This window comes from Hyperoodon ampullatus, assembly GCF_949752795.1.
Source record: "Hyperoodon ampullatus genome assembly, chromosome: 3".
NCBI classification, from domain to species: domain Eukaryota; kingdom Metazoa; phylum Chordata; class Mammalia; order Artiodactyla; family Ziphiidae; genus Hyperoodon; species Hyperoodon ampullatus.
The window spans coordinates 116,183,184-116,202,252 of NC_136916.1; the positions used below are offsets into that span (position 1 = coordinate 116,183,184).

A 19,069-nucleotide genomic window follows, 5' to 3' on the forward strand; every position below is an offset into this window, starting at 1 on the left:
AAATTATCAACTTAAACAATTCTCACATGTTACCTAAAATCATTAACTGAAATATGATTATGTTCCCCAAGCTAAAAAACCTAGTTTTATCAATGCGATTGATCACTAGCATAAGAGGGACATACTAGAGAAGGTGGAACATAAGTAGAAATTTTATTTCTTACTTGCTTCCTCAAGAAACTGAAATAATTTTTGAAGCTAAACTGGGAAAATTCCTACTATAGTTAATTTGTTATGTTGAAAAATTAGCAAGAGAATGGAGGATTTTAATAAATATTCTATCTCAAACATTCATGAAGTGGAACCCCATTTTCTCTTCCGGATTAAGGATATTCTTGATTACCTTGCTCCAAATATTTAGGCTATCTTAAAACTCTAGAGGTACCTCTATTTCCTGCGGTCTCATTCAAAACAGACTGTTCAAAGGCTTAAACATAAAGAGTTACAGACACCAGTTCTTCTATTAACTTTGAGGCAGCAATGGTAGATGGTAATATCCATATTACAAATGATCAACATCTGACTCTGACCAACATTTACAAAGTAAGTAAGGTAAGTTGAACTTGGCTTATTTCATTTATTTTTTTAAGATCCCAAATTAAAATTGTTTCTATGTCTCAGGATGAAATGAATGTTCTAATGCTGCTGTATACCATCAAGCATAAGGAACACTATAGTTCTCTGCTCTTACATAACCTATGAGCTGTAAGTTGCAACATCTCTCAGTGTTAACTTTTTCCCTTTGTGTAAATATTTAATAAAATGTACTGAAGAAAATACAAACACACTAAATAATTAATGTGATCCCCCCAAACGTATAAATAACTTTAATTGATGGCAATTTCGGAAGTGGAAAAATCAGCAGAATTGTATTTTATCCCTCACCCCTTTAGGAATCACAGAATTAATGAGTAGTAATAACATCTTACATTTATAAGAGCTCTATGACTTACAAATAACTTCTAATTGAAGTAATTGTAAATTCACATGTGTTTGTAAGAAACAATACAGAGATCCCTTGTACACGTAATTTGATTTGAACACAGAAAATATTAAGAAATACTGAAGACAAAATAGCAGTGATACAACAAATACAAACTTGAATATCTTTATGATCACATGTATTTTATTTCTTACAAGTGCTACTTTTGATGTGAAAAGTGAGTTATTAAGCTCATGGTGGAATTATCAATTTATAAAAAATATTAAAATATGGATAGGTTTATTAGAACAATGAGATACTAGCCACAAATCCTTCAATTTAAAAATAACATTTTACAAATATATTGACGTTCCAAAATTGCTCTGATAGTACCATCTATTTATGAAAGCTTTGCTCTTACTACTCAACAAAGTAACATTCAAATCATTTTTAAAGGATTTTCGTCTCCTCAAGTTGCTCTCTCAATATGAGACCAAAAAGATATGGTTTAAAAAAATTGTTTCTTCTAGTACCCCACTACTGAGATACAAACTATCTCAATATGATGAATTATAAATTAATTCCATTTTTCAGAAAGACCACAGGGAAGTAGAGGCAGTTATGACATGAAAATTGATTTGGAACTTGACACATATATTTTCCTAAAGACATAATGAGTATGTTCCTAGATTAGTCCCTAAAAGCATATTAATTTCACAATTGCTGAAACACATTCCTGATAGAATTATTTCTGTCATCCTAACCATAAAATTATAGAGCATTTCCTCATCTGTGTACCCTTTAACACCTGGTATTTCTGATTTGGTACTTCGTACACAGTGCTCGGGTGAGTGACCACATTATTAAACCATACCCCTAATGGGGGACATTTAAGTAGCTTCTTTGAGGTTCTGTTTTAAATAACAACAACAAATTTATGTATAGTCTTTGATTATTCAGGGTCTGGCTAGTCACAGGATTTGGTAATCTTTCTTCAGAAGAAAAGTTCATAAAAGAAGAGATTGACAGAAATAGTTAAATAGGCATTCATTAAAATGAATGAATACCTAGAAAAAAATTTTTTTAAGTATTTAAGTATTATTAAAAAAATAAATCTCACCTGAAATAATTCATATTTTAAAATGAAAATGCAATCTTAAAATTTTCAAATTAGTCAATCAATTTTATTATGTCAGCCAATAAAGTTCTATCAATTAAAGGGCAATTCAAAAGCATTTAAAATATAACTAATATTTTGAATTAAAAACAGATACTTACCAAGTGGAGCTTTGAGAAAACGCCGCTCAATGCCCTGCTCTATTTGAAAGAGTGCCATTGCAAGATAATGAACCACGTTGCTCACTGACTGTGGTGTACTTGCATTAGTTGAGACAGTACTTGGAGATTCTGTTTTTATGCCCAGAAGTCTACAATTAAAACATTGAACAGTGAGGACAGGGATTATCTTATTCCCCATAGCACCACACATAAAGTTTTGTTAAGAGCAAGTCTTCAATCGAATCCATAAAATAAAGAATAGGCAATTAAGGAATACTTGAAAAATACTCCCAGTTTAAATTTGTCATATCTACAGCCACATATAACAAGGATTTCACACGCAGGGGTGCAGGTACAGTGACTCACAGTATTCTCTCTCCTCCCAGTAACTCAGAATATGATTGATAAGGCTGGGCTAATAATTCTTTCTCTGAAGCAAACTTGAATAAGTAGAGAGTACTGTACAAAGCAAGCCAGTTCCATCTTTCAGAGAATTTTTTTTTTTTTTTTTTTTTTTGCGGGCCTCTCACCGCTGTGGCCTCTCCCGTTGCGGAGTGCGCAGGCCCAGCAGCCACAGCTCACGGGCCCAGCCGCTCCAGGGCATGAACCCGTGTCCCCTGCATTGGCAGGCGGACTCTCAACCACTGCGCCACCAGGGAAGCCCTCAGAGAATTTTTAAATTTCGGGTAAGGCATTTACTAATACAAATTATCTTTCAGCTTTCTTTCCTAAATCATAGGTCTTTCTGCTGATTTTCAAAAGTACATATATATATTTCAAACTATGATTACCTTCAAGGTCTTATATGTTGAAGAAATCTTGGAAACAGAATATAAGAATAAAATTATATTTATATTTGTCATAAAAATTTCCCATCAAAGTATATATCTAATATTTTAACCCATGGTTGTATTTTCTTTTTCCATTTATCATTAATTTTCAGATTACTTCATACTTTTCTATGTTGTGCTATAAAGATCATATTCACACAAAAAAAATTGAAGAGTTTTATAGTACTTAAAAACACTATTAGGTGAAACTTGAATCCACTTATTCATCCAAATGCTTACTTATACCTGTGTAAGAAATAGTTTCCCTCAATCTCTAGGAGTTCTCATAAGCTAATAGGCAAGGGAGATAAAAACATGAATCAAGAGCTAAACTAACTATCAAGTCATTTAAGGACGTTACAAGGGCAAATATCGAGAGGAGGGAAGGTGGATGAGACAAAGCTTAGGGGAAAGGTTTCAGAGAGGACCTTAAGGGATAAGTATCTCAGGCAGCTTATCTCTGTTTCTCATGCTTCAACTTTTACTTATAGCTGCCTCCTAACTAACCAGTTCCTTCGCCTCCAATCTTACTCCCTTTGCAATAAATGTCCATGCTGCAGCTAAAACGATCATTAGAATGGACTTGAGGACATGGGGAGGGGGAAGGGTAAGCTGGGACAAAGTGAGAGAGTGGCATGGACTTATATATATTACCAAATGTAAAACAGATAGCTAGTGGGGAGCAGCCGCATAGCACAGGGAGATCAGCTCAGTGCTTCATGACCACCTAGCGGGGTGGGATAGGGAGGGTGGGAGAGAGACGCAAGAGGGAGGAGATACGGGGATGTATGTAAATGTATAGCTGATTCACTTTGCTATAAAGCAGAAACACACCACTGTAAAGCAATTATACTCCAATAAAGATGTTAAAAAAAAAAAGTACAAGCTCATTCACTCAAAGCCTTTGGTATAATGTCTTCCCTCTCAGTCTCATTTCCTTTCCACCTTTAGGTCTCAGGTTCACAGTCACTTCCTCTTGCACTTCCTTTGCTGTTTTCCATATTCTACGAAGATAAGAAGCCCTCCTATGTGTTACATTTGCATTGGGTATTTACTACTACCAGAACTCTGATCCTGTTCTATAATTGTTAGCTTAACGTCTCTCCACCATTTGCTTCTAGACAATAAAACTTATCCTTAAGGGCAGATACTATCCAAAATAACTCTGAAAAAGTAAAAGTATCTGTCTATAGATAAATAGGTTCTGATTAATGGCTCAAATAATATTTTGGTCTATTACAGTATACTAAGTTTTCCTACAGAAAAGAAAAATGGATAGTGTAAAGCTACTTTCTGAAATTAATAAAACCTTAAGTTCAAAGAGTTTTTAAAAACTTGAGTAACTATCAATATCATTATCCTAACAAGTTGTCTTTCAGCTGCTTTAGTACTAAGTGGAGTGACAGAGAACCTGTGGTTTAGCAAAATCATCACTTCAGTGGTTACAAATATTAAGGTCCTCACAATAAGATTTTAAAACAATTTTTTGAAGAAAAAGAAACCTTTACTTAAAAAAAAAAGTATAAAATGGCAAGGAAAAGTGATGATTACTTTAGAAAATCCTTTCTGTACCTGTCTTTTACTATGACCTTTGCTTGCTCATCAATTTCCATCTCCTCTACATCTTCATTCACAGTTTTAATTATACCATTTTCCTTGTTTTCCTCATTTAACAGCTCATACCGTCCACTTTCTAATGCTGATCTCCAGATGTTTCGGTCTGTAACCTGTAACAAAACCCAAATTTACTAGCCCTGAAAAATAACATATACTGTTCCTAAGAAGTATGAGGTTCAATGTACATATGAAAAAGTCATGAATATTCTAGAAAAGATTGTGAATCAAAAGGGATCTAAAAATAAGGTTACTAAGTGGCCAAAATGGAATTCATATCATTCATAGATGGAAGCTTTAATACCTTACTCTCTATATTGTGAAATCATAAACAATTCTAAGATTGGTCACCTGACAGTAGCAAAAAAGTGACAGATGATAGCAAAGGAATGAACAGAATACACATACCAAGCATGAATTACTTACAGATTTTAAAAAGGTAACAAAGAAACCAATAAACAAACCAGACTCAGCAGAGGAGGCAGGAGCTAGTCAAGGAAGAAGAAAATATCCTTACACATTTCAACATCTCGGATGAAAATGCAATAAAACAGATACTTTTTAAACACCAAAAGTTAATATTAAAAAAGGTCAATTATGTTCATTAAATTCTGTTTAAGAAAGCAGATAGTCATATAACATATTTAAGAAAGATTTCTATCTATATATAAACAATTTGATACGCGGAATAAAGTTAGTTTTCATAAAAAATATATCACTTGCTGGTATTTATTCAGAACACACATGCCTTGACTATATCAAATAAATTAACAAATATGGTCAAAATTCTGGTAATTAGGCAAATTTAAAATGGGAACAGGGACAAACCTTGATTGCTCCTAATGTTCCTTGGTAAATTCTGTCTTCAATATCCAAAAGAAAATCTCTCAGTCTCAACTCAAGCTGCCTTTCTGCAGATATCTGAGATGGATCATATGCATTGGAAGATCTTCCCCGACTATATGTAGGTTTGCTATCAGTTTGAGGTTTGTCTGAAATAGTTATCAAATATCTTTATTATTATTTTCTCATTAAAAAATATAATTACCCATCTGACTGTATGATTGTGAGACAATGGATATAAAAACACTCAGTAAATCCTCAAGTGCGGGGGGGAAAAAAAAATAGAAAATGTTTGCACACCATTTATCTGATAAGTGATTTGTATCTAGAATATGTAAAGAACTCTTACAACTCAATAAAAAGACAAATAATACAATTTAAAAATGAGCAAAGGGGGGCTTCCCTGGTGGCGCAGTGGTTAAGAGTCCGCCTGCCGACGCAGGGGACAGGGGATCGTGCCCCAGTCCGGGAGGATCCCACATGCCGTGGAGCGGCTGGGCCCGTGAGCCATGGCCGCTGAGCCTGCACGTCCGGAGCCTGTGCTCCGCAACAGGAGAGGCCACAACAGTGAGAGGCCCGTGTACCGCAAAAAAAAAAAAAAAAAAAAAAAAAAAAAGAGCAAAGGATCTGAACACGCTTTTCTTTCTTTCTTTTTTTTTTGGCTGTGTCACGAGGCTCGCGGGATCTTAGTTTGCCAACCAGGGGCCCACAACAGCGAAAGTTCTGAGTCCTAACCACTGGACCACCAGGGAATTCCCCTGAACACACTTTTCTTTAAGGAAGATATACAAATGGCCAATAAGACCATGTGAAGATGCTCAAGATCATTAGTCATTTGGGAAATACACATCAAAACCACAATGAGATACCACTTCACACCTCTAGAATGGCTAGAATCAAAAAGTCAGATAATAACAAGTGTTGACAGGGACATGGAGAAATTTTAACCCTCAATATAAAATGGTGAGCCACTTTAGGAAACAGTCTGGAAGTTCCTCAAATGATTAAACAGAATTACCATACAATCCAGTAATTTCACTCTTAGGTATATACCCAAGAGAAATGAAAACATGTGTCAGCAAAAATTTGTACACAAATGTTTATAGCAGCATTATCCGTAATAGCCAAGAGGTGGAAACAACAGAAATGTCCATCAACTAACATATGGAAAAGTAAAATGTAGTATACAATGAACATTAATTGGCCATAAAAAGGAATGAAGTACAACTTAAATGAACCTTGAAAACATTATGCTAAGTGAAAGAAGTCAATCACAAAAGACCATATACTATATGATACCAGTCATATAAAATATTCAAACAAGGAAATTTACAGTGACAGAAAATAGATTTGTGGTTGCTTAGGTCTACGGGGGTGGCAGCTAAAGGGTATGGGATTTCTTTCTGAGATGATGAAAATGTTCTAAAATTGACTGTGTGATGATTGCACATATCTAAGAATATACAAAAAAACCACTGAATTGTACACTTTAAATGGGTGAATTGTACAGTGTTATGAATTAAAATCTCAGCTTTAAAGCTGTTAAAGAATTGTGATCAACAGTTTTTAATCCTGAAGAGAATTAAAGTAGTCATGGTAATAATATGACCCTAAATTTAAGAGTTCTCTATCTAGAGAATTTCATTTACACCTAAAAATGCCTTACTGCTTTCTCTTATCTGTCATCAATAGACCAGCCATCAAATAAGAAATATTGCTACCTGATCTGTCCTTGCAGCCCATCTTCAAAGGCGTGATCACTAATGGAACCTTTCCCTGGACCCTCAGCCAAAACCTTTAGTGAGCGAACTCACTCACTATTAGATCTCAAAAACCGCTGGTAACCTTAGTGCCTCAGGTATTCAATCTACTGATCAAGGAATGAGATCAGGAAGAGTACATAACTTCTCACATTGTCAGCTGTGTTTCTCATAATCCAAATGGAAGCCAGTGGAATCTAGAAAACCTTATTTCTCTAACTGGCAAACTTTCCCTAACTTAGGAACTGAGAGCATAGTCCAAATGAAAGAGAAGTTGTTTTAAACACAGCTCTAATAGTTTGAAAAATGTTTAATCCTGAGCCAGAGATTATTGGAAAAGAAAAATAAAGGAAATAGGTTCCATTGAAAATTTACCTGAAAAATGAAACTTCTCTTCAGAAAAACGGGCTAGCTGTGCACATATTCTGCGTTTCTCTTGCAACAAAGTTTCTTTTAAGGCACTTTCTCTATGTCCTCTAGAATTAAGAGCTTCAATAAGCTGGTCCAGCTGTTCACAAGAACTGTAAAAGCACCACCGATTTGGCTTATGCACTGGTTTTGGCAGCTGCATAGAATCATCACACGGACCTTGGTCAACGCTGGAGGTAGATTCAGACATCAAAGAATCCCCAGTTTTAGTGGATACCTGAGGATCTTGAGGCTGTACATTATCCTGACATGATGAAGGTCTAGGCAACAGCATGTCTTCAGTGAGACCAGAATAATCCTCTTCAATAAACAATCCAGGAATAGAAGGGAAAATCCAATACCGCCTATACATGCGGTCGCGGCCCAAGGGAAAGATATTGGTACATGCTATGGCACTTTGGATTTTTTCTAAGAGCTCTTTCTCTTTTCGTTGGTGTTCCTGTTTTAAAGCTTCTTCCTCATCAGCAGTAAGAGGCTCTCTTGTTACACAGTTGACCTCTTCTTGCCTTGTACATTCTTTAAATCCATTTTGTCCCTTTTTCCCTATAATCGAAACAACCTTTGATCACCATCATCATACTTTAAATTTTCATTAGAAAAATATGATACAAGCTACCCCAAGTTACTATACGTTTTAGACTAAACTGTATGCGCCACCCCCCATACCCCCAATTCATAGGCTGAAGTTCTAAACCCCAATGTGACTGAATTTGGAGACAGGACCTTTAACGAGGTGATTAAGGTTAAATGAGATCATAAGGGCAGGGCCCTAATCCGACAGGACTGGTGTCTTTAAGGAAGAGACCAGAGCTCCCTCTCCACTTGTGGGCACAGAGGAAAGGTCATGTGAGGACACAGTGAGAAGGTGCTATCACCAGCTGAGAGAGGCCTCACCAGAAATCAACCCTGCTGGCACCTTGATCGTACTTCCAGCCTCCAGAACTTTGATGAAATAAATTTGTTGTTTAAGCCACCCAGTCTGTAATATTTTGTTATGGCAGCATGAATAGACTAATATACTATATTAATAAGAAACTGACACACTTAAATATAAAGGGACACACAAAAATCCTCCATCTCCATAGTGGAGAGTGTGGGCACAGTCTGTTAGTTATTTTGCAACATACATTCAGTCCTTCCTCTAAGGCAGGAGTTAGCAAACTACTTTTGTAAAGGGCTAGCTAGTAAATATTTTAGGCTGTGTGGGTCATATGGTTTTTGTCACAGCTACTCAACTCTGCCACTGTAGCATGAAAGCAGCCATAGACAATATGTAAATGAATGAGCATGGCTATATTCAATAAAACTTTATTTATGGTCACTGAGTCTGAATTTCATGTAATTTTCATGTCATAAAATATCATTCTTCATAAAATTTTTTCAACTATTTAAAACTGTAAAAACTCTTTTTAGCTCATGGGTAATATTAAAACAGGGGGCAGGGCAGATTTGGCCAATGGGCTATAGCTTACTAACCTTTGCTTTAAGGTAACAGAACCCTTAATTATTAGGCACCTAGCAATCCAAAAGAAGGACAACATTTCCCAGACCCTCTTTCCCTAGTAAACATGGCTACATTAGAAACTACTGGTCAAAGACATGGGAGCAGAAGCATTATATGTAACCTCTGGGTTATGCCTCTTTTTCTTCTTTCCCTCTTTCAACTAGGTAGAATGGAGACAAGGTGATAAATCATTTTGGAACATGAGGATGGCAGCAAAACCCTAAGGATGACAGTACCAACAAGACAGAAGGAGCCTGGATTCCTGGTGACCTGCCTAGACTTTTATGCTGTGTTGAAGAATTAGACTCTTCTCTTGTTTCAGTCATTGTCATATTGCTTAAATAGTTGGGGAGTGTTTCTTCTACTTCTTTTGCCTGAAAGAGTTTGTGTAAGATTGGAATTATCTGTTTCTTTAAAATTTGGCAGAATTCACCATAAAGTTGCCTAGGACTGATGTTTTCCTTATAGGAAGGCTTTTAATACGAATTCAAGATCTTTAATGGTTTAGGATGATTCACATTTTTAATTTTTTCTTTAATCCATTTTTATAATTTGCACTTTTCTAGGATTTTGCTCCTTTTTGGCCTCTATTTTCAAATTTACTGCTATAAAATTGTTATGTTATCCCCTTATCTTTAAATTTCTGCTCCATCTGTAGTTATGTTGCTTCCATTTCTAGTCCTAATTTTTTATTGTGACCCCCCCCAAATCAATTTCAACAAAGGTTTATCCAGTTTGTGTCTTTTTCAAAGAACAAACTTTTGGCTTTGTTGTTCTTCTCTACTGCAGTTTTATCTTCTATTAATTTCTACTCATATCTACTGTTTCCTTATATTTGGGGAGATTATTCCAGTTTCTACCTCTGACTTCTTAAATGAATGCCTAGCTCAATTTGCCTTTCTTCTTTCCTAATTTGTATTAAAGCTATATAAATTTTCCTTTAAGTGGAGGGACTGTATCCAACAAGTGTTAATATGCAGTATTAATTGGTTTTAAATATTTTCTAATTTCCATTAGGGTTTCTCCTTTGACCCATTACTTGGAAGTTTGTTTTAAACTCTAATAATATGAGGTTTATTTGCTTTGGATTTCTAAATCAATTGCATTGTAATCAGACAGTACAGCCTCCATTATACAAGAGATTTTCTGTCTACTTACAATAACCATTTAGAAAATAAAGCAAAAAAAAAAAGATACCAGCCAAATTAGAGGCACAGAATAAACTTAAGGATCTCCTTTAATATTTATCAAATGAAGACGGTTAGAGATCCTCAGAAGTAATTTGTACCAAGCTTTCAAAAAAATGTATTTCCTTTGATTCAGCAATTTATGAAATTATTTTAAGGCAGCAGAGATATCCATTCCCATCAATATGACACCAATTACAAGCATTACTGATCTCTTGTACCTCTAGCAACTAAGAGGCATTCAATGCATGTCGAATGAGTATGTTATAGAATAAAAATTTCTATTTGGTCAATATAAAGTAGTAAATATGAAAACTCAACAAACACACCTTGGAATCTCAAACGGAAGCAATCTAATATATATTTCAGAATAGTGAATTAATAAAATGCCTTATCAATTAAAAACAAGCAAGAATGCCCTTAAGAAATTCTGTATTACCCCTTCTACTTCTTTTATGTGATCCTGGGTCATCTTCATCCTCAGTAACTGTGTCTTGATCTTGTTCCTTTTGCTCTATTTCTTTGCTCTCAGTGCTAGTATCAAAATCTTCCCTTTCTTCTTCCCTTAAGGATGAAAACAAAAATTATATTCATTAATGAATATATAATTCCATTCATGAAATATTTATTGCCTGTGTATGAAGTGCCAGGCATTATGCTTAGGAAGTAGTGAACGAGATAACACAGAGTTTACAGTCTTGCAGAGAAAACAGATAATTATATAAATCATTGTAAAATTAAAATATGTAATAAATACTAAAAAAGGAGAAGTTCAAAATGCTATGGAAGCGTTTCCAGGAGAACCAAATCTAGTCTCAGGGATCAAGAGAGGCTTGCTTAAAGAAGTGACATTTAAACGGCGAGACTATGGAGACTGTGGAGGGGTAAGGGGGCAGGTAAGAAGAAATCTTCATTTCTAGCAAAGGGGATAACATCCTAAGGCACTGAGCTCAAGGGAAAAGGAAGGAGCTTATAATTTTGAGAAGGTGTAAACAAAAAAGAAGTAATTCAAGATATGAATGAGAAAAAGCAGGGCTAGGTCATACTGGGCCTTGTAAGGCATCATTCAAAAAGCAATGGGAAAAAAAAAGTAATGGGAAAAAAGTGGACGAGTTTAGGAAAGGGAAATGACATGATTAGAAGGCACTTTCGCTGCTATGTGGAAAATCATCTGAGAGAGAAAGTAGATGAGGGGAGACCAGTAAAGAGGTCATTGTAATAGTCCAGGTAGCTGGCTGGGAGGTGACGGTGGCTCAGAGTATAAAGGAGATAAATAGACAAACAGTGGAGGAGAGAAGCAGACAAACTTCAGATATAATAAGTAGGAAGAATGAACACAATATATTTTATCTAATCCACTATATTGTCCAAATCAAAACTAAAGTTGTATGAAACCTGAGTTAATTCTACCATTTATGTTCTACATTCAAAGACAGTTTTGTAAACTCAAATGTATTCAGGAACCAGAGAGATAATGTAAACGAGTGAGGCTAGATGAGTACAAAAAATATGAAGTGGTGGGATCTGTAACATGCCTATTTTCCCTTTTTAATAATTTGAGATATCACAAGGAAAAAAAATCTGTAACTATGTGAGGTGATGAATATTAATGAAATTATGGTAATCATTTCACAATATATGCATTTATCAAATCATTGTTTTGTACACCTTAAATGAATACAATATTTTATGTCAATTACATCTCAATATAATTGGAAAAAGTTTACAAAATGTAAAAAAAATGAGATATAATTCACGTACCATAAAAATCACCATTTTAAAGTGTACAGTTCAGTGGTTTTTAGTAATATTAACAAGGTTATATTATCATTGCCTCTATCTAATTCCAGAACATTTTCACCATCCCAAAAGAAAAACCACATAGCCATTTTCATTTCCTCTTCCCCCAATGCCCCTGGTAACCACTCATCTACTTTCTGCTATGGATTTGCCTATTCTGGACTTTTCCTATAAATGGAATCATATAATACATGGCCTTTTGTGACTAGCTTCTTTCACTTAGCATAATGTGTTCATCCATGTTGTAGCATGTATCAGAATTCCTTTTATTGCTGAATAACATTCTGCTATATGGATATACCACAGAAAGAATATATCATTTTGTTTATCTATTCATCAACTGATAGACATTTGGGTTGTTACCATTTTTTGGCTATTAAGAATAACACTGCTATGAACTTTTGTGTATACATTTTTAAGTGAATGTATGTTCTTAATTCTCTTGGGTATATACCTAGGAGTGGAACTGCTGGTCACATGGTAACATATGGTTTAAATTGTTTGATGAACTGCCAAACTTATCCAAAGCAGCCACACCATTTTACACATCCCTGTGAGCAATGTATGAGAGTTCTAATTCTTTCATATTCTCACCAACATATGTTACTGTCCCTCAGTTGAATTACAGCCATCCTAGTAAGCGTGAAGTAGTATCTCATTGTGGTTTTGATATACGTTTCCCTAATGACTAATGATGTTGAGCATCTTTTTATGTGCTTCATGTATATCTTCTTTGGAGAAATGTCCATTAAAATCCTTTGCCCATTTTTAAAATTGGGCTGTCTTTTTACTGTCGAGTTGTATGAGCTCTTTATATATTCTGGACGTCAGACCATCATCAGATATATGATTTGCAAAAATTTTCTCCCATTCTCTGGGTTGCTATTTTTACTTTCTTGATAGTGTTCTTTGAAGCACAAAAGTTTTCAAATTTGGTGAAGTCTATCTATTTTTTCTTTGGTTGCTTGTACTTTAGGTGTCATATCTATTAACTTTCTTAAGGTATCCAAATAAATTCCTTAAAGTATTACTGATGGCCATATAAAATACAACTGATGCAAGTTTGTGACCTATGATCTTAAGATGTAATAGGTATTTTTACATGAAAGTATAATCAAAAGTCAATAAACTAAATTTGGAATACTGAGATTTTTAGAACTTCCTTGGCAGATTTTATTTAAAAATGGTTATTTCTGCTAAATTTGAATATGATTTGCCATCTACAGTATGGGAAAAATTCTGACTTGTCTTCACAGCCAATCTTCATCCCTAATATGCTGAAATGCAATGAAATGCTTAGGCAGTCATTAAATTATTTAAGGTGCTGACATGCTCTCCTTACACCTTCTACCAAAAGTTCCAATCTCATCTCTATTCCTCAAAAGGCTTGAAGGAGCTCTGTAAACACAGTGTACAACTGTGATGATGATGGTGGAGTGGAGAGATCCTACTAGTAATGCTAGAAACTGGTTAACAATAGCCTATTGAAAGTTTTCTGGGAATTATAATTTATAACATTAATTCTATGAGAAAATGAGTTCTAGATTCCCTGGAAGTGCTTTTTTTTTCTTTTTAAACATAACACATGTATATCTGAGGACTGTCTATGTAAATTTCATAGGCTTGCTGACACTATTATATGTTTTCTATAAATCTTGAAAGCATTTTAGAGTTTAAGGTACTGATTTTTATTCTTTATGTGATCCAGATAAGCAGTGTAATTCAAACCATACCCAACAGATATATCTGCAACTGAATTTCTTTGCTCATCTTCCTTTAGTTTTTCTTGTTTCTCCTTCATTTTTTGTTCTTGCTCCTTAAGTTTTTCTTCTTTCCTTTTACGAATTCTGAAAGTTAAAATAAAATATTATAGTCTATCTGATACTTTTAACTTTTAGTATCTTGTCTTTAATCATAAAATTATAGAAAATGCTCCAAATGTTATCACAAAACCATAAAGCAGTTAATCTATTCATAACCTCTCAGTGTGAGCCAGTGCCACACTGCAGCCCAACATGGTTTCAGATGCAAAGAAATAAACAGCTTTCATTAGCACAACTGACTATAATTATTTCTTACCTAGCAGCTGCTTCTTCCCTCTCTTTTCGATGTTGTTCTGCTTTTAACTCCCGAAACTCCTGCTTTGCCTGCCGTAATATGTCAACATAATCTTCAATGAAATCCCTAGTAGAAACTAGGGTCAGTAGTTTCCCACAGAGAGCATGAAGTATCTTCATTTTTTCTCCTGTCAAAAATTGGTAAATAACTTCTGGATTATCAATGACAAGAAAAATTTTAATTTGTGGCTCAATGTGAAAATGTTTAATAAAGACCAGGGAAAAGTTTCTTAAGATCAAACATGCCAGTGGCATGTATGGAAAAAAAGCAACTTTGAATCCAATTAACAGTTATGTGATAGACAAGGCATTTCAAATACTAATTACTACCTTATATACTAATTAAATAGACATGAAAAATTTTCTAATTGCAAAGAATTAATTTTCAAGTTTTAATTTTCAGGCTCATGTATGACGTTCAAATCAAAACTAAGTTATAACCACATGAATTTTAAAAAAAGGCAATACACAAATTGCTACTCTGAAAAGACTGCACAAAAACACTACTATAAATTATAAAAATTATATGAATGTTAGATCAACTATATCTCAATAAAAAAAATTTTTTAACTATATGAATCTTAGGAATTAGGTACTCTTATTATATGTTCTCTTAATTAAGCATATTAAATTCAATTCTATATATTTGTACATTATAATTTTTTATTTAGAAAAGGAAGGGAAAAATAACTTCATCTTATTTTTACATATTGTGCCTCATATGTAAAATTGAGGCACAAACACTCAAGTGAATATTAGAATTTTGCAGCTACAGCTTAAATTTCTGATATACTAATAAGTAAAAGTGAAAGCTAGCTACTTCTCACTTATCCTTCTAAACTTAGTAGATGTAATAAACTAACCACAATTTGTTTGGTTTTTTTTTTTTGGCCTCACCATGCAGCATGTGGGATCCTCGTCCCCAACCAGGGATTGAACCCACGACCCCCGCAGTGGAAGAGCGGAGCCCTAACCACTGGACTGCCAGGGAAGTCCCCATAAATTTTTAAAGTAATAGAAAATCCAAATAGAAAAAGAAAAAATCATAAATAATTAAAGCTAATATGAATAACAACAGTAGTTAATTTACATCACTGTATTCCAACAATTTTTTTTTAAAGACTGCTTTCTCTCCTCTTTTTTTTTTTTTTTTTTTTTTTGCGGTAGGCGTGCCTCTCACTTTTGTGGCACATGGGCCTCTCACTTTTGTGGCCTCTCCCATTGCAGAGCACAGGCTCCGGACGTGCAGGCCCCACAGCCATGGCTCACGGGCCCAGCCGCTCCGCGGCATGTGGGATCCTCCCGGACTGGGGCACGAACCCGTGTCCCCTGCATCAGCAGGCGGACTCTCAACCACTGCGCCACCAGGGAAGCCCTCACCTCTTTTTTTAAAAATAAATTTATCTATTTATTTTTGGCTGTGTTGGGTCTTTGTTGCTGTGCGTGGGCTTTCTCTAGTTGCGGCGAGCGGGAGCTACTCTTTGTTGTGGTGCGTGGGCTTCTCATTGGGGTGGCTTCTCTTGTTGTGGAGTACGGGCTCTAGGTGCGCAGGCTTCAGTAGTTGTGGCACGCGGGCTCAGTAGTTGTGGCGCACAGGCTTTGTTGCTCTGCAGCACGTGGGATCTTCTCGGATCAGGGCTCGAACCCATGTCCCCTGCATTGGCAGGTGGATTCTTAACCACTGCGTCACCAGGGAAATCACTCTCCTTCTCTTTTAAAACTGAATATCACCTAAAATTTTCTCATCAGCTACCAAGTTTTCTGGGCGTAAGAGGATAAGAGGGTGGGAAGTAGGCAGGTTATACAAATTCTAACTTGTGAAGTTTACCTGGTGTCAAATCATACACTGAAGTGCTTGACAGTTTCTTCACTAGACTGGGGTTGCTCAAACGAAGCTCCATACAGGCATCATCTGTAGCATCAAATCCTCCTCGTTTTTGATACCTGTACTTTGCATTTGCTGATGTTACATCAGCACCTGAAGCTAAGATGTGTAGTCTGAGGATTTCAGAAAGTGTGCAGCTATCAAGATCCAAGCTTTTCAAACTGCAGCCTATAATTGTTAAAAATGATATAGTCATTTAGAATATAAACAATAAGTCCTCAGCAATGTAAAATATACCTTTATAAAAATAAAAAAGCAAACAAAAAAAATAAAACCTACACATACCCTGGTGCAACTGCGGCCATGCAGCTGCCAAAGATGCAACTGCAGACAGTGCAGATTTTGTGGGGTCTGCATCTTCATCCAAAGCCTCCGTTAAATCTTTAAGGAAATAAATACTTTATTCTAGTGCAAATCAAATCTTGAATATTTGGGAATAATGCCTTTTTAAAATGATGAAAGAAACAGCAAACAGCTTAACATTCAGGAACCTCAAAAGAATCAACGCTAGGTACAACAAGCATCCTTCACATTCTGCCTAGTATCCAACTAAAACTATAAATCCTAAGACATGCACTACACACTAATTTTTCCCTTACTTAACAGAGAGAAGACAATTTCCAAGTTACCAACAAGGTGCACATACACATTCCAAAAAAAAAAGGTAAAATACACTTTAGAATGAAAAACAAATCTCCTTGCTCAACATAACTTTAGAAAAGTCTACTTTGAAAATCAGAATCTATTTGAAGATACCCAAATCTTATATAAATATTTTAAGATTGAATCATAACAAAGTATAAGTTGTAATCATCACAAAACCAGCACAGAAAAAGAGCTAAAAGAACTTAAAGACAGTACTGCTGTCACTTAACCAGAGATTTATCCTCTTCATTTAAATTGCTTGTTTTTATTTTGAAAACTCACCGATCCATGAAACAACAGGAAGACATCCCTGTATTTTCTAAGTAAATTCCTTTAGCTTTGAAAACTTAGCCTACAAATAGGACTAAAGAGCAAATCTACTGGCACAAATGTATTTAAACCATTAGAATATATAATTATTCCTTACATAGATAATAAAATTAAAGTGTCACCTATGAAAAAACTTTAAGCTGATAAAAAGCCCTTCTGTTATACCAAAGTAAAGCAGACACAGCTTCAGACTAAGAGTCAGATAATGTATATTCTAGTCTTAACTCTGCCAATCCCTAGTTCCTAGTTATGTAGGCTTTAGACCAGTCACTTATTTGGCTTCATTTTTCTTACAGGGGTAAGTCTAGATCAGCAGTTTTCAAATTCTTCAAGTATTTCTTGGAAGTACAATATAAAAGAGATAAAAGATGCCCTTGTTAAAGTAGGGAATAGAGATGACAATCCTGCCCATTCATTTTTCCAACTCTGCTGCAGTAGCACAGAGGAATCCCTGTACAATTTGTAGAGCTCCATGGATTAGTTGGAAAATCACTGGGCTAACCTGGTTCTGTGGTTCCTTAACTTTCTACTATATGATTCCCTCCCCAAAGTTCACAAGCTGAAAAAATGAACCTTAGAGAACAGAAGTGCTGTCCTTTACTGAAGGAAAAAGGCGGCTCTGGGATTATGTCTGATTACAGTCATTGAAAATTTCATGGCATTTAAAGCATAAACACTACCACACAGGAGAAGTTATCTGACTACATGTTACATACATGCATAAGTTATTCCTACCAGGCCATGAATCTAGTCAAAATGACAGACATTATATTCTTCCTCACTAGGGAAATACTAGACCTAAAACTTTTTCAATTTTCATTTTACATATAAAGCCAAACAAACTTAAAATTAATACAGGCAGTCTAAAATTAACAACAGTCCTAGTTACAGAGCTGTATAAGTGTACTGGTTCTCTTCCTTTGCAGCAATTCAACCTATTTTATCTATACTAAGTTATAATTTTCCTAGAACAAAGGCCTTAGGAAATGGACAACCAACAAAATGACAGCTTACTTTTAGTTGTGTTTAACATGTTAAAATATGTATTCTTTAACTCAGTTATCTACCAAATTGCACTCTCAAGAAACTGTAAATATCATTCTAGGATTTGCCGAGACAGTCACTCAGGTACATCATACCAAGAGAATATTGCTGAACTGTATGTATATGGCTTGACTATGTGAAACAGATACATTTATCACCATCATAATCTAGAATTAGGTACACCCAATTTCAACACTAAACAATAACATCTCAGCAAATACACAAAACTATTCTATATAAGGAGAATGCTCTGTTTCCTGTACTTTGAAAGGCATTTAAGTTCATGATGTAAGACTAACGAGAGGAATTGATATTTTTAATAGAAGAGTTAAAAAATTGCTGGTCAAAATTTCCAAGATTTGATATAAAAACAGGGAGACCAAAGACCAAAGAAATTAGATGTTCCTGAAAACAGATAATTACTTCTTTGCCAAATAATAAGGTAATATAACAGTCATTATGAGGCTCTAGGCCAGAGTGCCTGAGTTTTTATCCTGTCACTTTCTTATTAGCCAAAGTCTTTGGGCAAGTTAAACTCCTTAAGACTATGTTTCTTTATATGTAAAAGGCAGAAAATAATTACATCTTCCTCACAAGGGTGGTATGAGGATTAAATGAAACAACGCATATATATATAGTGTCTTACTAGGTTTGTGGTCACTTACTATCTTTGTGATCTTCAGTAAATAACCTCACTGAATCTCAGTTTTTTCATCACTAAGATAAATTCATGCTTTTACCTTCTGCCCAATTTCCCAATTTCTAAAAATAGCAAGAAACACCTTACATAATAAGACCTGCTAAAGAGGAAGTAAAAGAATATTCAATCCCATTTGATTATTCAGTTGCTTTCAGGAAGACTATGGAAGAGCTTTTTTGTT

General features: G+C 35.0%; 1 protein-coding gene across 1 annotated transcript in view; it reads right to left on the minus strand.

Moving 5' to 3' along the window:
- Positions 1-19,069, minus strand: part of BAZ1A (bromodomain adjacent to zinc finger domain 1A) — a 95,689-nt gene that overhangs the window by 19,418 nt on the left and 57,202 nt on the right. The window contains exons 12-19 of the mRNA XM_079701198.1: positions 16,113-16,337; positions 14,247-14,412; positions 13,901-14,014; positions 10,807-10,931; positions 7,623-8,219; positions 5,473-5,636; positions 4,603-4,757; positions 2,201-2,349 (exon numbers count right to left, since the gene is read on the minus strand). Coding sequence (XP_079557324.1) covers positions 2,201-2,349; positions 4,603-4,757; positions 5,473-5,636; positions 7,623-8,219; positions 10,807-10,931; positions 13,901-14,014; positions 14,247-14,412; positions 16,113-16,337 — 1,695 coding nt within the window. The remainder of the gene's footprint in view (positions 1-2,200; positions 2,350-4,602; positions 4,758-5,472; positions 5,637-7,622; positions 8,220-10,806; positions 10,932-13,900; positions 14,015-14,246; positions 14,413-16,112; positions 16,338-19,069) is intronic.